This window comes from Rhinopithecus roxellana, chromosome 11 (genome assembly GCF_007565055.1).
Source record: "Rhinopithecus roxellana isolate Shanxi Qingling chromosome 11, ASM756505v1, whole genome shotgun sequence".
NCBI lineage: Eukaryota > Metazoa > Chordata > Mammalia > Primates > Cercopithecidae > Rhinopithecus > Rhinopithecus roxellana.
The window spans coordinates 40,241,337-40,263,613 of NC_044559.1; the positions used below are offsets into that span (position 1 = coordinate 40,241,337).

At 47.3% G+C, this 22,277-nt stretch overlaps 2 protein-coding genes across 3 annotated transcripts in view; both read right to left on the reverse strand.

Moving 5' to 3' along the window:
- The window catches only part of SFXN4 (sideroflexin 4), a 29,479-nt gene extending 23,763 nt beyond the window's left edge, over positions 1 to 5,716 (reverse strand). Inside the window, exons 1-5 of one of the 2 annotated variants that reach the window (XM_030940372.1) lie at positions 5,545 to 5,710; positions 4,150 to 4,215; positions 1,964 to 2,038; positions 691 to 717; positions 533 to 587 (exon numbers count right to left, since the gene is read on the reverse strand). In XM_030940372.1, the coding sequence (XP_030796232.1) occupies positions 533 to 587; positions 691 to 717; positions 1,964 to 2,038; positions 4,150 to 4,215; positions 5,545 to 5,655 (334 nt within the window). In that variant the 5' untranslated portion in view covers positions 5,656 to 5,710. Of the gene's footprint in view, positions 1 to 532; positions 588 to 690; positions 718 to 1,963; positions 2,039 to 4,149; positions 4,216 to 5,544 lie in introns of both variants that reach the window. The other variant, XM_010375972.2, reaches the window with a different exon arrangement.
- A 2,301-nt stretch (positions 5,717 to 8,017) lies between these two features.
- On the reverse strand, positions 8,018 to 19,012 carry PRDX3 (peroxiredoxin 3). Its single transcript, XM_010375974.1, has 7 exons — positions 18,908 to 19,012; positions 17,148 to 17,280; positions 14,269 to 14,410; positions 13,581 to 13,716; positions 12,612 to 12,715; positions 9,456 to 9,621; positions 8,018 to 8,808 (listed from the first exon to the last, which is right to left on the reverse strand). The coding sequence occupies exons 1-7, from the start codon at positions 18,941 to 18,943 to the stop codon at positions 8,755 to 8,757; spliced, it is 771 nt and encodes a 256-aa protein (XP_010374276.1). The 5' UTR covers positions 18,944 to 19,012; the 3' UTR covers positions 8,018 to 8,754.
- Between the last annotated feature and the right edge of the window lie 3,265 nt (positions 19,013 to 22,277).

Here is a 22,277-nt window from a genome sequence, read left to right on the forward strand (position 1 = left end):
GTGAAACCCTGTCTCTACTAAAAATACAAATACAAGCCGGGGATGGTGGCGGGCGCCTGTAATCCTAGCTACTCGGGAGGCTGAGGTTACAGTGAGCTGAGACTGTGCCACTGCACTCCAGCCGGGGTGACAGAGCGAGACTCTGTTTCAAAACAAAAAAAAAAAAAAGAAATCCTGCTGGGGGAAAAATAATTGAAGCAAAGCAGGCAGAGTTTTCTTTTTCTTTTTTTGAGATGGAGTTTCACTCTTGTTGCCCAGGCTGGAGTGCAATGGCTCAATCTCAGCTCACTGCAACCTCTGGCTCCCAGGTTCAAGCAATTCTCCTGCCTCAGCCTCCCGAGTAGCTGGGACTATAGGCATGTGCCACCACAATGCCCGGCTCATTTTTTACATTTTTAGTAGAGACGGGATTTCACCATGTTGGCCAGGCTGGTCTCGAACTCCTGACCCCAAGTGATCCGGCAGGCAGAGTTTTCTAAGTGTTAGAAACTACATCTTCCCAATCCACTTCTGAAAATTAGAGCCAACTCACCTGCAGGTCGAAAAAACTTGGGGATCAGGTTGCTGCTGTCAGGATGCACTGTGGCCTTCAAGAGGAGAGATGCAAGGTTAGATGCAAGAGGAGAGACGCAAAGATGTCTGGTTTTGTTATTTTAGGACACTAAAAATTAGGAAGGGACTGAAACTTACAAGACTCTGCTTCCAAGCTTCTTGTATCTTAAAGGAGAAAAAAGAATAGCTTTGTTTCATTTTAAATATTTTTTAAGAGACAAGGTCTTGCTCTGTCACCCAGCCTGGAGTGCAGTGACACAATCCTCACTCACTGCAGAGCAGCCTCGAACTACTGGGTTCAAGCAATCCTCCCACCTCACCCTCCTGAGTAGCTGAAACTGCAGGCTCAGGCCACCATTCCCAGCTAGTTGTTTAATTTTCAGTAGAGATGGGGTCTCACTATACTGCTCAGGCTGGTCTCGCACTCTTGGCATCAAGTCATCCTCCCAAACCATTGGAATTACAGGGGTAAGCCATCACACCCAGCCTTAAAAAAAAAAAAAAGGCTTTTAAAGGTGGCTCAGCACAAAAGAATCTCTTTGCCAGTCTCATTTCTGGGACCACCTTTGCTCTAACTTTCAGAAAGTGAAGACCAGAGCTGTTTTCTACCACAACAACAGAACAAATAAAAATAAATGGATCATATGAATCAACAAATGAACTAATGGCAAGCAGAGATGAGCCACACAGAGAAACTGACCAGAACATTAAAAAGTCCTGTCTCTACCCTTGGAGAAGACCAACACCTAACTTATCCCTCAGATGAGTCCCTGAATCCGGCTTGCCTCTGGCTCAGAGCAGAGCAGGCTGTGTGTTGATGACACACCGTGCCATAAGCCAAGTTACTTGCAACAGAGCCAAGCTGTCAGCCCAGGGTCCCCAACACATTCTTAGAAAAAGTAAGTTAAATATGTGAGCTCTCCATAGGCTGCCTTGAGGAACTGGTGTTTGTGAGCTCCAGAAAGGCCCACACACTGCGAGGTAGATAAGGAACCTCGACAGGCTCGTTTGAGCCTATCAGCAGGAACACTGCCTGCAGTGCAGAATGAATTCTGACGTCAGAGCCCTGTCTGAATTCTGGAGTTTGCCATGGGCCTCCAGGAATCAGCTGCAGGGGATCCCCACAAAAGTCCACGGCATAGGAGGAATCTTGCTATCTGGTTTATGGGACAGAATTCTAACTACATTTAAAAAACTAACCCAGTTTTGCAAAGCGGGTCCTCTGGGCAGTATATAACAATGACAACGTTAACAGCCAATAGAACAGTGGCTCCCAAGGGAAGGAAAAAAGAAAGAAAAGAGATGGAGACAGAGATTAATGGCCAAATTCCACCTGACCATGCAGGCAGCACCATCTGAGGGCAACTACACCCAGCCTTCAACCAGCCAGACCTGAGCACATGAAACATACCCTTTCGTCCCCCGAGGTAGGGTTGGAAGCATCTTGGTTTGTGCACAATAGTTGCCTCGAGTTTTCTATACTTTCCTAAAATTAGACATCAAGAAATCAAGTAATGATCTCAAATTGTTCAGGTTTATCCCCAGATGTAGGAATCACCAGCTCACTCACCAGCATGCACTGGACTTCAACTGCGTGCCTGATTTCAAGCCACAAGGTGCCCTAGGCTCTCTAGCCATTAGGATAGCCCTGAGTGCCATTCAGATTTACGCCTTCCTCTTCCTAGATGCTCCAGCAGCTGCCCGCAATCGTGCTGTCACCTCCTCCACTCTCTGATGTCAACTGTCTCACTGAATAGTTACCACCATCCCCTGGCTATGCATGTCAGAAACCTGGAAGTCTTTCTCCCTCACCCACTTCCACGTCTAATCAGTTCAGTCTTACCTCTTTTTCTTTCTTTCTTTTCTTATTTTTTTAAGAGACAGAGTCTCACTCTGTCTTTTTTTTTTTTTTTTCCTTTTTGTGGAGAACGGGGTCTCGCTGTATTACCCAGGCAGGTCTCGAACTCCTGGGCTCAAGCTATCCTCCCGCCTCTGCCTCCCTGAGAGCTGGGATTACAGGCGTGAGCCACCGCGCCCGGCCCAGAGTCTCACTCTGTTGCCCAGGCTGGAGTGCAGTGGTGTGATCACAGCTCACTGCAGCCTCGAACTCCTGGGCTTAAGTGATCCTCTTGCCTCAGCCTCCCAATTAGTTGTGACTACAGGCACAACCCACTACACCTGGCTAACCTTACATTTTTATTTGTACAGATAGGGTCTCGTTGTATTGCCCAGGCTAGATTGCCCAGGCTAGTCTCAAATTCTCATTCTCGAGAGATCCTACCATCTCAGATTCCCAAAGTGCTGGGATTATAGACACGAGCCAGCCTCCATTTCTTAATTTGAGAAAAAATAATTAAATACAAAAATTACAAAGAATGGCTACACACTATAATCCCCTCACCCAGAATTAACAACTGTAAACATCTGGTTATATTTGCTTCTGATTTTATTACATTTTCTTTTCTTTTTTTTTTTTTTTTAAAGACGGAATTTCACTGTTGTCGCCCAGGATGTGACCAGTTTAGCCAGTCTGTCCTCCATCATGTGGAAGATTTGTTCCTCTCTGAATCACCAGCACCCGGCCTGGGCCTGATATTACCTGTTAAACAGATGTGCGCTTTTCTTTTTCTTCTTTTTTTTGGATGGGGTTTTGCTCGTCACCCAGGTTAGAGTGCAGTGGTGCGATCTCCGCTCACTGCAACCTCTGCCTCCTGGGTTCAAGTGATTCTCCTGCCTCAGCCTTCCAAATAGCTGGGATTACAGGCGTCTGCCACCACACCCAGCTAACGTTCGTATTTTTAGTAGAGATGGGGGTTTCACCATGTTGGTCAGGTTGGTCTCGAACTCCTGATCTCAGGTGATCCACCTGCCTCGGCCTCCCAAAGTGCTGGGATTAAAGGCACGAGGCATGGCACATGGTCAGATGTATGCTTTTCTTTTTTTTTTTTTTGAGACGGAGTCTTGCTCTGCCACCCAGGCTGGAGTGCAGTGGCCAGATCTCAGCTCACTGCAAGCTCCGCCTCCCGGGTTTACGCCATTCTCCTGCCTCAGCCTCCCGAGTAGCTGGGACTACAGGCGCCCGCCTCGTCGCCCGGCTAGTTTTTTTTGTATTTTTAAGTAGAGACGGGGTTTCACCGTGTTAGCCAGGATGGTCTCGATCTCCTGACCTCGTGATCCACCCGTCTCGGCCTCCCAAAGTGCTGGGATTACAGGCTTGAGCCACCGTGCCCGGCCATAGATGTACGCTTTTCTTTACCCCTTCCAATCTGACAAGCTCATTCAGAAGGAATAAACACAATAATATATGCAGATTGTTATTTCAACTGCTTTTAAAAGGGACATGTGGGCTGGGCCTGAGGTTGGGAGTTTGAGACCAGCCTGACCAACACGGAGAAACCCCGTCTCTACTTGGGAGGCTGAGGCAGGAGAATCGCTTGAACTCAGGAGGCAGAGGTTCCTGTGAGCTGAGACGGTGCCATTGCACTCCACCCTGGGCAACAAGAGCAAAACTCCGTCTGAAAAAAAAAAAAAGGGATGTGCGGTCTTTAAGTTTCAAAATAAAATGTGAAATTTATTAGCTCTGAAGACAATACTTACAACTGAAATGAACACATTTGTAGGATCTAATAATTCCGTCCATTGAAGAAGTCGTTGAATAAAGGACTTATGAGGGAGAAAAGCAACAGAGAGGTTAATAGCAGCAGAAAAATAAAGACATAATATTAACAATAGGTTTTTTTTGTTTTTTTTGTTTTTGAGAACCTGCCAGGGTCTGTAATCTGCCTTTTACTGGCATCATCTCCTGGGATCCTTCCAACCTCTCCATTCTCCAGGTGAGGAAGCTGAGGCTTAGAGGGACTCATGAATGTACTCAAGGCAACACAGCCAGTAAATGATTCAGAAGTGTGTGCCCTTAAGCGCTCAGTATCAATTGCCCTTGAGGGTTAAAATCCCAGACTTTGGGGTTCAAATGGTCCTATGTTCATATCTCACATATGACCTCGAAGCAACGGCCTAGAAGATCTCAGAATCTGTGGCCTCACTCTCTGCTTGCTATAAGGCTTCACTCCAGTGACAAAGGATGGACGCCCCATTAAGGGCTCAATGGTGCAGCTGGGGTCACCCTGGGGAAAGGAGGTTTGCTCCAGCAAACCCCAAACTTTGTAGTGGTTCTGGCTTTAAGCCCTGGTTCTGCTGGAGCAACCGGAGCTCACTGTCCCTTCTCAATTTCCCCATCAAAAAAACAGGGCTGGACCCCACTTTAGGAGAGGCCTAAAAGAGAACCCCCTAAAGCCCTGCTCTCCGATTCGCCACACGCGGCTGAACCCAGATGTGCTGCGGGTATAACAAACGCCGGACTTGGAAGACTGCACCAAAAAAAGCGGGTAAGATATCTCAGGAATGTTTTTTACTGATTACATGTTGAAATGTTAGTATTTTGCACCTGCTGGGCTAAATGTACTGTATTGTTAAAAATTTCACCTTTTCTTTTTATCTTGTTTAACGTGGCTACTAGAAAATGTTTAATTGCCTGTAAGGCTCACATTGTATTTCTATTGGACGGTGCTGCCCTAGACACCGCAGGGAGGTGAGTCCTGCTTATTTCCTGTCCACGGGTGGCTTCCCAAAGCCTCGGGGGTCTCACTGAGAGTGGCTGGGCTTACCAAGGTGGGAGGGCCTGTTTCTCCCCAATCTGTTGCTCAGCCACAGCTCAGGGAGTAGGGAGCAGCCACCTGCGCTGACTGGGCCCCTCCGAGAGGGCGATCTGGAGAGTGACGTTGTGGTCGTGGGCAGCTTGGGTTTCCCCTGCGTCCCCTCCCGCGCCCTAAGGGGTGAAGGCCGGTGGTGCGCGTACCGGCACAACTCCGGGACGAGGAAACGGAGACAGGGGGCGCCCACGTGGCCTGGCCAAGGTCACCCGGGCCAGCCCGACACCACGCGGCCCGGCCCGCCCCCTCCCCGCCCCCAGCCGCGCGGGGCCCGGGGCCGTACTTGGCGCACGGTGATCCAGAAGCGCACGTTGGGCTCAATGAAGGCGGGGACGGCGTCGCTGCTTCCTAGGAGCAGACCGTGTTGCGTTTCCTCCTCTTGTTCTAGGGACATCTTGCGCTGGCTAGAGTGGCCGCCGCCGCCAGGCCGCGCGCGGAGGAGGAGCCAGGCGGCGAGCCCCGCCCCGGGCCGCGCGCACCCGCAGTTCCCGCCCCAGGCCCGCGCGCCCGACGTCCGGTGTCACCGCGCCTCGGAACCCTTGCGCGCCCACTGTTCCGGCGAGCCCAGCTCTCCCACAGGCCATGTCCTCCCAACCCTGCTTGCCCTGCTCCGCACCTTTGGGGAGCTGGGCCGTCTCCAGGCCCCAAGGGGTCAATATCGGAACTCCGTATCACAGCACTTAATGCGAAGATCCCCAAAGGTTGTGAGTGAGGCCCTCCGCAACCTCACCTGCCGCGCCCTACCCGTGGTTATTACCCTCGAAAATCCCTCCGATTGCCCACGAATTCCAGGGTGCATGGTGTTGCGCAGTCAGGCCGGCGGCATCATGGGCTCAGCCCAGTGAAAATGTCAAATGCGGTGCCCTTATTCAAGTTACTGAGAATTTCAAGAGAGTAACACCAGCGCATCAAACCCAGTATAGGGCCCTGGGCACAGTGCACTATCCCTCAGCCCGACAGGTTTTTTTGTTTTTTTCCCCTAGTGTTGGGGCAAATCTGTTCCTTTTGTTGACTACCAAATAGGGACCATTTGTAAAGAAAAACACGCCTTCCCTCCCTCCTCCCACCTGCCCTTCCCTAGAACAGGAGTGGGTGGGGGCTGTGTGTGCGCACTTAAATTCATGGAAGCCACAAGTGTGCCTAGGTCATTCAGGGGGCCTCCGGAGTCCTGGACTGGGGGACCCAGCACACCACCTAGGTGTGTGACCCTCGCCAAGTCAGTATCTCAAAGTCTATTTTCTCATCCGCAAAATGATGATAACAATTGTACCTATCTCAGGGTTTTGTTTCGGATCAAAGGAAATAAAATATCCCTAACACAGCACTGAGCTCTCAGAAGTGCTCAGTATTGGCCATTAACCTCCAGCGGGCCAATTCCTTCCCTTGCCCTGCCCCTCCAGGAACAGGAAATTGGCTCATGGCATCCTTCAGGCCTGTGTGACTCTGCTTCTATATTTGCTCAGTTTGCCTAGCTCACTTTTCTTAACCTCCAAGGGTTTATCTCCTCTTCCAGGAAGCCTTCCCTGACCCTCCCAGTTGAGTAAGGTGTCCCCTCCACTTCTACCCTTATGCGGCAGAAATCCATCTAAGCACCGGTGCAGTAGTAGCGTGCTGTTCTATTCTGTTGTCTGTACCCTCCAGGATGTCACAAAGCTGGCCCACTGGCCTGCTTCCCCACTTTGGACCGCTATGTCCAGTCTTTAACAAAGGAGCCAGAGTGATTATCTTACAAGTTGGTATCACTCTTCTTTTCAAATCCTTCCTGACATTCCCCACCCCAGAACAGAACGTCAAGTCCTTGGCTTGGCCAAAAGGCACTCTGGGACCCCCACCACCGCCCTAGTCACTGGCATACTAGTAAATCTGCATCCCCTCTGAGTCTACTCTTGCCTTAGGGCCTTTGTGTTTTCCCTGCCCTCTACCTAGAAGCCTCTTATCCCAGTAACACTCTCACTTTCTATGCGTTTTCTCTCCCTCCAGGCTCATCAAAACCCCAAGATAGGTACAATTATTGTCCTCATTTTACGGATCAGAAAATGGACCCAGAGAGACAGGCTTTCCCTTAAGGCCTTCCTTAACAACCCCATCTAGAACACCTACAACTCCGCTTCACCAGAGCTTCACTCCACATTATTTTCCTTCCAATCACTCTACTTTTACTACATGTATTGTGTTTCCCCTGTAGAACGTAAGAGCTTAAAAGCAGGGGTTTGTCCTTTGTTCCCTCATGTGCCTTGAAAACAGCACCTGGTGCAGGGTAGGCACTCAAGGATTTACTGAAACAATGAGTAAATGTTTCCCTATCTGTCTTGCCCCTAAACCGAGTTCCTTGAGTGTGGAACCAGCATCTTATTCTCTTTGTGGCCCCTGAGGTAAATGCTCACTAAATATTTGTTGAAGTAATCTGAGAAGGAAAGGAGAGCCCAGAATAAGCTGACCCAACAGTTTTTTTTTTTTTTTGAGACGGAGTCTCGCTCTGTCGCCCGGGCTGGAGTGCAGTGGCCGGATCTCAGCTCACTGCAAGCTCCGCCTTCCGGGTTCACGACATTCTCCTGCCTCAGCCTCCCGAGTAGCTGGGACTACAGGCGCCCGCCACCTCGCCCGGCTAGTTTTTTGTATTTTTTAGTAGAGACGGGGTTTCACAGTGTTAGCCAGGATGGTCTCAATCTCCTGACCTCGTGATCCGCCCGTCTCAGCCTCCCAAAGTGCTGGGATTACAGGCTTGAGCCACCGCGCCCGGCCGACCCAACAGTTAATGGTAGTAAAATGCAAATATTTTAAAATATGTTTATTTTATGTTTTACAATGAGTACTTCAGCAAAGAAAATAATTGTAATTTCAAAATGCAATCCCTGAAGTCAATAAATATCCTTTATAATCAATTACACTAATCAATATCTAGAAATATACATAGACAAAGTTAGCTAGTGAATAAAATAAGTAAAATGACTACATAAACTATCAATTTCAGGGATGAGGGATCATGCATGATCAGTTAAGTCACTCTGCCACTTTTTAAAATAATATGATTCACATTTGCTTCAATCACATAAACATTCATTGCAAGAGTTAGACGGCTAATTGAAAATGGTGATCTTTGTTAGCTTAAAAGAAAATTCAGTTTAATACAAAGACATTCAAGATGAAAATTTCAGGACCCTTGATCAGATGCTTTCAATGCATGTTGCTCTACTTTGTTATAGGCAAGATTCAAGTAAGGCTAAGACAAGAGTGTTTCCACTGAAGACATGATCTAAGAATCACTTTCTATATAGGCAAATTATGTTCTGTACAAGGATTCCTTGTACTAGCAACTACCATGTTTAAAAGGTCTTAGCCAGAATTACAAAAACAAAACATTCAGAGTAATATTTATGAATACAAGCATAATTGGTTCCTTGCCTTCTACAAATAACTATCTTTAAAATGATAAAAGCAGGTTTCAACTGTGGTTCTTCTCTGGGGTGAGAAGGTGCAGATACACATGGGCGATCTACTGATTTACCTTCTGAAAGTACTCTTTGGAAGCAGCTGGATTTGGCTTGATCTGAAAATACAAAAGCTTAATTAGGTAACTGTGACTTTACCATAATAATATGGTAAATATGCCGAAAACTGAGTGGCAATCCCCCAATTTTTAACCTAAAGTTCTTTAAACTTTTAAAGATTTCCTTTAAAACACAAAGATCAAAGTTTCATTAAGGCCTGCCTGTCTCAAGGCTAGGCGCGGTGGCTCACACCTATAATCCCAGCACTTTGGGAGGCTGAGGCAGGTGGATCACGAGGTCAGGAAATCGAGACCATCCTGGCTAACACAGTGAAACCCCGTCTCTAGTAAAATACAAAAAATGAGCCAGGTGTGGTGGCAGGAGCCTGTAGTCCCAGCTACTCAGGAGGCTGAGGCAGGAGAATGGCGTGTACAAAGGAGGCGGAGCTTGCAGCGAGCCGAGATCATGCCACTGCACTCCAGCCTGGGCGACAGAGCAAGACTCTGTCTCAAAAAAAAAAAAAAAAAAGGTCTGCTTGTCTCTGATAATTGGTTCCTGGCTCCCCACCCCACCCCCTCTATCCCATAGCAGCTTCACCTATTTGTACATCATCTGCACGCTTGCTCCCTTTTGTGGATACTTCAGGTCAATAGCTCTCGAGGCTGAGAGAACACGGACCTCACTGCTTTTGGGGAAAAAAACCTACCGTAGGAGAATCCGGTGTCCAGTCCGCTGGGCAGACTTCTCCATGGGTTTCTACATACTGGAACGCCTTCACCAAGCGGAGGGTTTCTTCCACGCTTCGGCCCACTGGGAGATCGTTGACGCTCAAGTGCTTGATGACTCCATTGGGGTCAATGATGAAGAGACCTCTGCATGATCATTTATCCTCATCAGTGCCTCAACAGTACCAGAACTAAAACAGTCTAACTTCTTCCCCTTTAGGTCTTTAATTCTTTTAATAAAATATTTATTAAGCATAATCATATGCTTAAAGGTAGGGTTTTCACTGTTGTGCAAAAAGTTTATCATCTCTTACTGACGACAGATGCTTTAACAAAGGCAGTACTGAACCAAGTCACCATAAAAAGCTTGCAGTATGGTCACATTTACAAACTCACACAGTGCCCTGAATGTCACAGTGTCGGAAAGTCACTGACTAGAGAGAGCGAAGACTATTAGTGACGTGGCAAGCATTCTTTGAGCTACTGTATCACATCTTGGCAAGAAATTGATAGGCAAATGGGAAGAGACAGATACGTATTTTATCTGGATTCAACAACTGTTTATTATGAATGAATTCTTGGGTAAATGGGGGGAAATCCCATGGGAAAAATCTTTGTAGAAAGAATGTACAGGCTGTAAGTTTATGCAAAACAGAAAACCATGCCAATCACTTTTAGTCACGTAGCAGCATGTAATGAGATGAACCACGCGACCACAGTGGTCTGTGTTTATCTTCTGTGTTGGTGTTACTGCGACAGATGCAGATATGTTTAGCCCAGAAGTTTTTTTGGTTGTTTAGTTTAAATACAGGGTCTCACTATATTGCCCATGCTGGAGTGCAGTGCTATTCTCAGGTGTGATCACAGCAGGCTGCACCCTCGAACTTCTAGCTCAACTGATCCTCCCACCTCAGACTCCCAAGTAGCTGTGACTATAGGTGTGTCACTGTGTCCAGTTATTTAACCTACAGATTTTAACAGTCTGTCTTAAAAGGATGTGGAAATTCCAGGTATCAATCACTCATGGAAAAGGCAGGTTAGAGAAAACTCAGGGTAAAAAGGTGCTTCTCCCACCCTCGGTCTGGCGCTAGGGGCCTGGAATTTCAGGTGAAACTGTTCCCAGAGAGTGCAGCCAGCTGAAGTCCACCAATAGAAGCAGAGGCAGAGCTGGGACAGAGCAGCGCCACAGACTCCCGAAAGTCTTATAAGCCAGACTCAGCTTCTATCTCTTGTTAATCTCGATATTAAAATGGGTACGGAAGTAACTGCAAAATTAGTGAGTTTTCATAGGGAAGGGGACCGTAGAAGAAAAATAGCCAGTACCCTTTCTCTGGCCATTGCCAATTCTGAAAGACCTAGGCATTCTTTTGATAATCTCTTTACAGTTAAACAAACAGGCCCACCAGGTGCAGTGGCTCATGCCTGTAATCCCAGCACTTTGAGAGGCCGAGGCAGGCAGATCACAAAGTCAAGAGTTCGAGACCAGCCTGGCCAACATAGTGAAACTCATCTCTACTAAGAACACAAAAACTGGCCAGGTGTGGTGGCGCGTGCCTGTAATCCCAGCTACTCGAGAGGTTGAGGCAGGAGAACTGCTTGAACCTAGGAGGCAGAGGTTGCAGTGAGCCGGTATCACGCCACTGCACTCCAGCCTGGGCAACACAGCAAGACTCCATCTCGAAAAGAGAAAAAAAAAAAAAGAGAGAGAGAGAAAAAGGCCCAAACTCTAAGATGCCACCCAGCACTAAAATCCAAGGTGTAACCCAAGAAAGCAGGCCAGAGATCACCTGCAAGAGAGGCAGGTGAAGGGGCTTTAAGCTGACCAGCCCCCAGCAAAACTGGGGCACAGCACATCAAAAGGAGGGCCTTCTCTTCCTTCCTGGAGGTCAAGTTCTGCCCAATCCCTCCTTCACTCCTATTCTCAGCAGACTTCAAGATGCCAGTTCTAAGGCCCAAGTTCTCATCCCTCCCAGGAAGGTTATGTTTGAATGTGGAGCTGCTGAGGACTGAAAGCTTTTCACACTCAAAGGAATAAAGGTTTAATAAGGGACTGAATACAGATAGAAATGACATTCTGGGGCAGAAATCCTAACAGCTGCTGCCAGTAACTATGCTAAGAACTCTAGCTGTGTCACTTACTTAATCCTCACACCCACCTGTGAGGTACCTCCTCATTTTAGTCATGGAGAAGTTGGGGCTCAACAAGGTTAAATCAAATCACTTGCCCAAAGTCACACAGCTATTAGAAGTAGCTGAGTTTGGCCGGGCGTGGTGGCTCAAGCCTGTAATCCCAGCACTTTGGGAGGCCGAGACGGGCGGATCACGAGGTCAGGAGATTGACACCATCCTGGCTAACACAGTGAAACCCCGTCTCTACTAAAAAAATACAAAAAACTAGCCGGGCGTGGTGGCAGGCGCCTGTAGTCCCAGCTACTCGGGAGGCTGAGGCGAGAGAATGGCGTAAACCCGGGAGGCGGAGCTTGCAGTGAGCTGAGATCCGGCCACTGCACTCCAGCCTGGGCAACAGAGCGAGACTCCGTCTCAAAAAAAAAAAAAAAAAAATCAAACCCAGGACTGTTTGGTTCCAGGGCTGAAAATGGTCACCATTCCAAGAGACTACCTCTTACCCTGCTAGTCTCCCCTTCTGCAAAGAGTCTGATGGCTTCACTGTCAGGTGTTGTGTCCCCATGGAAGTGGCTCCCACATAGTTAGGGAGTATGGAGCAGTGTGGCCTCAAGACGCAGATAGCCTTCTTCAGAAACAGACCCAAGGTGGTGGAGGGGACACGCATGTCTCAGCATTTCTGAGAGGCCGCCAACCCTTGGAAGAGGCATTTATCAGTGCTTATGAAAGACTAAAATTAAGGATTTTTTGATTATGATGAATTTTAACTTTTTTAAATATAATAGGGACGAGGTCTCACTATGTTGCTCAGGCTGGTCTTGAACTTCTGAACTCAAGTGACCTTCCCACCTTGGCCTCCCGAAGTGCTAGGGTGACAGGCATGAGCCACCATGCCCAGCCAGCATCTTCTGGTTTTAAAAATGCTTTACCAAGGTCTACATAAATCCCCTAAGAAGTAGAATTGATACTAAACATGAAAAATAATCTTAAGTTCATCAGAAACAGGATCTTACCTTAGCGCAAGACCAGGACCTTCTAACAGCACACCGTAGTCTCGGGAAATCTGCTTAGTTAAATCTGACAAGAGTGCGATGTTCATGTGGCCCAAACCACCATTCTAATCAAAACGCAAACACGACTGTTAGACAGCGCAGCCTCGCCGCATTCCTGACTGTGTACCACACTGTCTGAGACCAACGGTAATGGCAACAGGAAACAGTAATTGAACAATGGGCCAAGCACTGCTATTAACTTACTGCCTCCTCGAAACCACCCAGGAGTAGGTATCATGAAAATGAGGAAACTGAGGCACAAAAAAGTTAAGTAACTTGTTCCAGGTCACAGCTAGAAAGGAGCATAAGGAAGATTTAAACCTGGCTAATACTATAGGCCTTTTCAAATTGCTTTTTTTTTTTTTAGACACAGAGTCTCGCTGTCACCAGGCTGGAATGCAGTGACGTGATCATAGCTCACAGCAGCCTTAAACTCCTGGGCTCATGCAATCATCCTACCCCAGCCGCCTGAGTAGCTGGGACTACAAGTGCTTTTTCTAATTCTTTATTTAATTGGCCGGGCGTAGTGGCTCACACCTGTAATCCCAGCACTTTGGGAGGCCGAGGCAGGCAGATCATGAGGTCAGGAGATCAAGACCATCCTGGCTAACATGGTGAAACCCCCATCTCTACTAAAAACAAACAAAAAAATTAGCCGGGCATGGTAGCAGACGCCTGTAGTCCCAGCTACTCGAGAGGCTGAGGCAGGAGAATGGCACAAACCCGGGAGACGGAGGTTGCTGTGAGCTAAGATCGCACTACAGCACTCCAGCCTGGGCAACAGAGCGAGACTCTGTCTCAAAAAAACAAACAAACAAACAAACAAAAACCCTTGAGTAATTTAATCTTGATAGTCTAGCAGCATAGCTAGAAATTTAGATTCTTCCAAGCAAGTTCGTAAGAGCAAAAGTTAGGGGTGCAATGCGATACCTTTCTTGGCGTATTTATCCAGGCAAGATGGCTAAAGTGGGAATCCACTGAGACTGCAACAACTTCACAGTTCACATCGTGAAATTCGTTAGCTTTGTCACTAAAAGCAACAATTTCTGTAGGACACACAAAGGTGCTGGAAAAAAAGGACAGACATTCTCATTAAATAATTCAAAAGCAAGGATTTTAACAACTAGTAGTCTAGCAACTAGTTCAACTTGCTAAGGGTAAAAAAGGCAAAATGGTTAACTGTCCTCACTGGACTATAGTGTTGCGCTGGCAAAAGTACTATTACCTCCCCTCACCTTTTTATTTTAGGAATTGTATCAAAAAATGGGGAAAGGGAACATACATTTTAAGAAAAAAAATTACAGTTCAATAAAGTTGCTTTTTGAAAAAAAATCATTATGCCTACTTTTCTCATTTTTCCCAGACCAGTGAAAACTTTCATACACTGGCTTAGGGAAGCACTACTCCAGAGCACAGGGTCATACCATCCCACCCCTGAAGTTTATCACTTGTAAACCAGCTACAGATCCCAGCTGTAATCAACAAGGCCAGGGGTGATAAAGGGTCAGACAGAATCCTTCCTTTCACAAGAGTATCTAGGGGTAGACAATTCAGTGCGGGAACAGGATATGTGCTTGCTCTCAGAATGACATGAAAGCATCATAGAAATTACACTTACAAATCCAAAGGATAGAAGAAAAGCACCAAATATTTCCCCTTAAAGTCATCAAGGCTTAGGTCTTTGAACTCTCCATTGACAACGGCTGTACCCTTAAAATAGGGCGCATGCTGGGTGACAGCAGGTGCATGGTATGAGGAACCTGAAAAAAACCCACACTCATATGTAGTTCATCATTTGCTATGTCAAGCACTGATGATTTTATTTAAACTTCTCATGACAATTAGTAGTATAAATCAAAACATTCGCTTCAGTCATCCTTTGCCACCTGTGGGGGATTGGTTCTAGGATATCAAAACCCACAGACGCTCAAGTCTCCTACATAAAATGGTGATTTGCATATAATCTACACACACCCTCCATTATACTTAAATCATCTCTAGATTACTCATAATACCTAATACAACGTAAACGCTATGGAAATAGTTGTTAAGCTGTATTGTTTAGGAAATGACAAGAAAAAAGTCTTTTTGTTCAGTATAGACACAACCATCCATTTTTCCCTCCCAATAATTTCGATTCAACCAACCACAGATGCAGAACCCAGATACAGAGGGTCGACTGTAATTTCTCCTTCTATAGTTTTAGATTGTGCACAAATTCAACTTCAAGTGCTTGGAAACTTAAAAAAAGGAAGACAAAGATGGTAGGGATAGAATTAAAGAAGACATGAGACTAGAGATGGATTTTAAATATGGTTCAGATTTTGTCAAGTCTAGATGGGATGGGGCAGATAGCATGGAGGAAATAGCAGGAAGACAGGGCATGTGTTGGAGCAGCCTGTGGCACAGTCTAATGAGAACAGAGAGTGTCTAAGGGTACGGAGTGAAGAGGAGGCAGCAGGCAGGAATGGTTGAAGGCCATGTTGCAAGAATCCTTAAATACTTAAATACTAGGCTGCTGGGTCTTCTTTTTTTTTTTTTTTTAATTTTAATTTTAATTTTTTTTTTTTTTTTGAGACGGAGTCTCGCTCTGTCGCCCGGGCTGGAGTGCAGTGGCCGGTTCTCAGCTCACTGCAAGCTCTGACTCCCGGGTTTACGCCATTCTCCTGCCTCAACCTCCGGAGTAGCTGGGACTACAGGCGCCCGCCACCTCGCCTGGCTAGTTTTTTTTTTTTTTTTTTTTTGTATTTTTTTAGTAGAGACGGGGTTTCACCGTGTTAGCCAGGATGGTGTCAATCTCCTGACCTCGTGATCCGCCTGTCTCGGCCTCCCAAAGTGCTGGGATTACAGGCTTGAGCCACCGCGCCCGGCCTGCTGGGTCTTCTTAACAGAAAAGATAAAGACTCAAGGGCAGAGTCTTGCTCTGTTGCCCAGGCTGGAGTGCAGTGGTGTGATCTTGGCTCACTGCAAGCTCTACCTCCTGGGTTCATGCCATTCTCCTGCCTCAGCCTCCTGAGTAGCTGGGACTACAGGCGCCTGCCACCACACCCGGCTAATTTTTTGTAATTTTAGTAGAGAGGGGGTTTCACCGTGTTAGCCAGGATGGTCTCAATCTCCTGACCTCGTGATCTGCCTGCCTTGGCCTCCCAAAGTGCTGGGATTACAAGCGTGAGCCACTGCGCCTGGTTGAGATGGCGGTTTTTAGAAAGATTAGTCTGGCAGGAGGGAAAGAGGAGCAGGAGAAAGGGAGAGACATGTTAGGAGGTGGTTTCAGTGATTTTTTTTTTTTTTTGAGACAAGAGTCTCGCTCTGTCACCTAGGCTGGAGTGCAGTGACACAGTCTCGGCTCACTGCAACCTTTGCCTCCCTGCCTCAGCCTCCCGAGTAGCTGTGATTCCAGGAGCACACAACCTACCCGGCTAACTTTTTAGTATTTTTAGTACAGATGGGATTTCACCATGTTGGCCAAGATGGTCTTGAACTCCTGACCTCAAGTGATTCACCTGCCTTGGCCTCTCAAAGTGCTGGGATTACAGGTGTGAGCCACCGCGCCCAGCCTCGATTTCAGTGATCTTACGCATACTGAGGGTACGGATGGGGCAGAAAGAACAGAAAGGAATGGATGCAAGAGAAGTGTCAAAACTGAAAAGGACTTGCTTCTACCTGGGAATGAGGGACAGAGTAGTTCCAATGTCAAAATGCCTGAGACTGCCACGAACAGAAAAAGGAGGAGCTGCTGGGGATGGGGATTTGAAACCAGTGGAGTAAATTTTAAGCCTGTGGTATCACATCACTACTAGAAATATTTTAAAGCTGCAGGGTAGTAAAATTGCAAAACCTCTCAGAATATTTAGCCTACAAAGGCTTTACTAAAATATATATGCTCCCAAACCATTACATATTAAATACGTGCTTTTTCAAAGGCTAGTCAAATCCAGACAAGATATTTTCAAATACCACTCATTATCTGAGGCTGATCTTAACAAAGCCCATATTCTAGAAAAGGGAATGTAAATCTCAAGAAACAGCTAAATTTCACTCAGATTACAGAAGATACCATCAGACAGGTCTGGTTCCTAAGTGGCCAACTGGGGCCAGTACACAGGTTTGAATCTTAGAGCAGCTGCCCTCTCAGGTCTCCAGAGGCTGCCCACCACTCACAGCTCTTCAGACAGTAGATCCAGAAGGCATCTGAGCTCCCAGTAACCCCCTCCTGAACACAGTGGATTAGCAGCTCTGGCAATCAACATGGAAATGTGACAAGGGCAGTTTGCCTCAGTGATTCTCAACCCTGGCTGCACACTAGAATCACGCAGCATGTCCTGGTCTCACCCCAGAGACTGACTTAATTTGTCTAGGGTGGGACTGGGGCAGTGCTGTGTTTCTGAAAGCTCCCAGGTGAGTGTAACATATGGCCAGGGTTCAGAGCCGCTGTCCAAAGACCATGGTTCATTTTTCCTTTACCTGGCTCCAGCCAAGACATGACATAACACTTACTGGTGCTGAATAATTTTGCTTGACTGGAACCAGAACACAGTAAGTTTGTCAAGCTCGTTCTTCCACATGCAGCAGGCCTGAGGGCTGCAGTGGCAGAAATGCCCCAAGGAATGGCACTCACATGTCGGGCAACCTGGAAAGAGAAACTTTTTATTAGAAAGTTTTTCTGTACTGGTGACTGAAGGCTGAAAGGGCATCATGTCAAGGGTGGTTTCAGCTGTCCCTGTTCCTGTGAACCAAACAGCAAACCCCAAACTCTAAGAGCATGGATTGGGTCTGCACATTCTTAACACTCCCTTCTGCTTCCTTCTCCCAGGAGACTGGAAGGTAGAGGGGAACTATAAGAAAACAAAGACCGGCTGGGCGCCGTGGCTCACGCCTGTAATCCCAGCACTTCGGGAGGCCAAGGCGGGTGGATCATGAGGTCAGGAGTTCAAGACCAGCCTGGCCAAGATGGTGAAACCCCATCTCTACCAAAAATAGGAAAATTAGCCAGGCGCCGTGGTGGGCACCTGTAATCCCAGCTGCTTGGGAGGCTGAGGCAGAATTGCTTGAACCTGTGAGGCGGAGGTTGCAGTGAGCCGAGATCGCGCCACTGCACTCTAACCAGGACGACAGAGCAATACTCCGTCTCAAAAAAAAAAAAAAAAAAAAAAAAATCAAACTCCATGCGCTTAAAAGCAACACAGGGTTCAAAAGCCACGGGACTTGGGCAGGACTTTCCCAGCACTATCTGCTGAGTATGTTCTACCATGTCAAGGTTTTCCTCAGAAAAAAACAAGGCCCCTCCAGCACCAGCGACCAGTAAACAAGTAGAGCCAAGTTCAGTCTCTGGGAGTCTGGAAAAGGCTCAAGGGAAATGTTTACTCAACTTTTTTTTTTTTTTTTTTTTTTTTTGAAACAGTCTCGTTCTTTCACCCAGGCTAGAGTGCAGCGGCGCGATCTGGGCTCACTGCAGTCTCGACCTCCTGGGCTCCAAGATCCTCCCACCTTAGCCTCCCCAGGAGCACTGACCACCACGCCCGTCTTTTTTTTTTTTTTTTTTTTCTGTAGAGACAAGGTCTCACTATTATTGTCCAGACTGGTCTCAAACTCCTGGGCTCAAGTGATCTGCCCGCCTCGGCCTCCCACAGTGCTGGGATTACAGGCATGAGCCACCGCACTCTGCCGGTTTGCTCAACTTTAATGTTCAAAATGACTCAGGAGAACGAAAGGGAGTGTGTTGAACCCCACCAGAGAAAGCCGTGTACCACAAGAGCACGACGCACTGCCCACAGTTAAGCAGGAAACAGCAGCAGAAACACGCGGGAGCGGGATTGGGAGGGAACGCCTTTGTGATTTGTTCAGCACTTTGCGCGTTTTTATCCAGTATTTAAGGAGCTGTTCATAGCAACGCCTTGATGTAGGCATCATTCTTTCCATCTTAAGTACACATGCTGAGAAAGGCGAAGGTGCTTGCCCAAGGTCACAGGGTCGGTGGCAGAAGCAGGGTCAGGACCTTAAGTGGAGATGGGCCTGGGGACCCCGGACGCCGAACGAGGAGGGACTCGGGGAAGAGACCGCGAGGAAGGACTGAGAAGGGCGGTTCTGCGCAGGCGCATGGAATCTTCCCCGGGGAAGGCCTCTGGGTCCGTTACCCGCGGAAACCCTCCAAGAAGGGCAAATGGCCCTCATGCCCAGAAGCGCGGGATCCTGCCTGGGAAGCACGTTCCCGAAGCCACCAGTGTCTCCGCACCTGTCCCCAGCCGACAGCCACTCACCGACGCTCGGAGCAACCTTCCTACAGCAGCCGCCATCTTCAGTGCACTCGGGCGCCGCGGGGTGGGCAGCGACGCAGGGGCGGGGCCTACGGTGTGGTGGGCAGGGCCTCTGCGGGCAGGGAGGGGGCGGGGCCGGAGGAGGGGACTGGGCTGGAGGAGCCCCCGCCTCCCTGCCTCCTGGGGACCCTGAGGGAGAAAGTCCCTTTAGGGTTGAATGCTTGGGCAAGTGACACGTGGTTTTCCTACTGTCGCCCCAACCTAAAAAGAACGAATCCAGGCGGGGAATTAGGTATTTTTTTCTGTATTTCCCACTGTTTTGTTAACCTTGTGTGGATTACTGTGTCTACTATTTCTGTGACAGGATCCCTTTCTTATTTCAGCCTCAGGTAGAGAGAGACTTCTGGCTTCTGTATGAAATGGAATTAATTACAAATGCAGTTTTAGTCCGTTAATAAGCTAAGTGGGCTAGACACATCAAGGCTTTGCTGGCCTGAAAACCGTTGGAATTGTGTGTGGTCTTCCATTTGGCCTCTCTTCCCAAAATTGGGAAAATTGGGACAAATTTAAAATTTGTTTTTTGTCAATTAGTAAAGCGAAAGTGTTCAGTGGTGAGCGTGGTACTTTGAAGCAACCACATCAAACATAGATAAAAAGCACACGGTGGCCTTACAGTAAGTGTGACAAATTGCAATCTTGGAGCTGGCATTTTCTTTTTTCTTTTATTTTCTTTCTTTCTTTTTTTTTTTTTTTTTTTTTTTGAGACAGGGTCTCGCTCTGTTCGCCCAGGCTGGAGTGCAGTGGCGTGATCTTGGCTCACTGCAGCCTCTGCCTCCTGGGTTCAAGCGATTCTCCTGCCTCAGCTTCATGAGTCGCTGGGATTCCTGAGCAGCTGGAATTACAGGCACCTGCCACCACGCCCAGTTAAGTTTTTGTGTTTTCAGTAGAGATGGGGTTTCACCATGTTGGCCAGGCTGGTCTCAAACTCCTGACCTCAAGTGATCCACCCACCTCGGCCTCCCAAAGTGCTGGGATTACAGGCCTGAGCTACTGCACCTGGTCTGAGTTGGTATTTTCCAATCACTAGTCATTCCATTACCAACTTAGCTTCTCAAGTCTTCTTATCACCAAATATCACTTACTATTTTCTTTACATTGGTTTCCCTTTTTTTCCCTTTTTTTTTTTTTGAGACAGAGTCTCGCTCTGTCCGCCCAGGCTGGAGTGCAGTGGCGTGATCTTGGCTCACTGCAAGCTCCGCCTCCCGGGTTCACGCCATTCTCCTGCCTCAGCCTCCCGAGTAGGTGAGACTACAGGCGCCCGCCACTACACCCGGCTAATTTTTTTGTATTTTTAGTAGAGACAGGGTTTCACCATGTTAGCCAGGATGGTCTTGATCTCCTGACCTTGTGATCCACCCGCTTCGGCCTCCCAAAGTGCTGGGATTACAGGTGTGAGCCACCGCGCCCGGCCTTTTTTTTTTCCTTTTCTTTTTTGAGACAGAGTCTCACTCTGTCGCCCAGGCTAGAGTGCACTGGCACAATCTCGGCTCACTGCAACCTCCACCTCCCCTGTTTGAGCCATTCTCCTGGCTCAGTCTCTCGAGTAGCTGGGATTACGGCCGTGCACCAACACACCCCACTAATTTTTTTTTGTATTTTTGTAGAGACAGGGTTTCACCATGTTGGCTAGGCTGTTCTTGAACTTCTTACCTCAGGTGATCCACGCACCTCGGCCTCCCAGAGTGCTGGGATTACAGGCGTGAGCCACCACGCCCGGCCGCCCAGTGTATTCTCTAAAATCATCTCAGGTATCACGAGGTGCCACCCTGGGTACCAGTCCCCAGATGTGGAAAGGACTGCCTTGAATGTGTGGGGATGCACGTGTTTCGACTGTTTGACCTCACACCTTCCTTGTGTTTGTTTAATTGGTTTTAATTATGTCTGTGTTAAGCAGATGATTGAAAATAAAAGAAGATTATCATTTTAGAGCTCAAAATCGTACTGTATGCCGGGGGCAGTAGCTCACACCTGTAATCCCAGCACTTTGGGAAGTTGAAGTGAGCAGATCACCTGAGGTCAGGAATGCAAGACCGGCCTGACCAGCATGGTGAAACCCCGTCTCTACTAAAAATTGCAAAATTAGCCGGGCATGGTGGCGCATGCCTGTAATCTCAGCTACTTGGGAGACTGAGGCAGGAGAATCACTTGAACCTGGGAGGCAAAGGTTGTAGTGAGCCGAGATTAAACTACTGCACTCCAGCCTTGGCAACAAGCACAAAACTCCATCTTAAAAAACAAAACAAACAAAAAGACCGTACTGTAGTTCACAATGGAATATTATTCATCCATGAAAGGAATGAAGTACTGATACATGCTGCAGCATAGATGAACTCTGAAAACGTTAGCCAAGTGCAAGAAGCCAGACGCAAAAGAACAAACAGTGTATGTTTCCTTTTATATGAAACATCTAAAATAGGTAATTCCAAAGGGACAGAAAGCAAATCAGCAATTGTTAGGGACTGGGAGGAGCTGGGATGGGGACTATTTATTTATTTTTTATTTTATTTATTTATTTTTGAGACTCCCCCTGTTTTATTTTATTTATTTATTTTTGAGTCTCCCCCTGTTGCCCAGGATGGAGTACAGTGGTGCGATGTCAGCTCACTGCAGCCTCTGCCTCCCAAATTCAAGCGATCCTCCTGCCTCTGTCTCCTGAGTAGCTGGGACTACAGGTGTGACTGCTATGCCCAGCTAATTTTTTTTTTTTTTTTTTTTTTTGTATTTTTTAGTAGAGGTGGAGTTTCGCCATGTTGGCCAGGCTGATCTCGAACTCCTGACCTCAAGTGATCTACCTGCCTTGGCCTCCCACAGTGCTGGGATTACAGTTGTGAGCCAATGCACCCAGCCGGGACTGTTTAATAGGTACAGAATGTTCTTTTGTGGTGATGAAAATGTTTTGGAACTAGATAGAGGTGGGTGTAACATAATGAATTAACTAAATACCCCTGAATTGTAAACTTTAAAATAATTAATTTTATATTAGGGGAATTTCACCTCAATTTTTTAAAAAAAATTAGAAAAAGGCCAGGCATGGTGACTCATGCCTGTAATCGCAGCACTTTGGAAGGCCAAGGTAGGAGGATCACTTTGTGCCCAGTGGTTTGAGACCAGCCTGGGCAACATAGCAAAACACTGTCTCAAAAAAAAAAAAAAAAAAGGGAAGAGAGAGAAAAAAAGGTAGAAGAAATAGGGACTAAAAACATTATATACTATAGGCTATTCCAGTGATTTAATAGATCTAAAGATGAAGGGATGGAGAGACCTTCCCAAAATCACATCGCTGGCTAGAAGTAGAGAGGTAGGGCAAGAACCC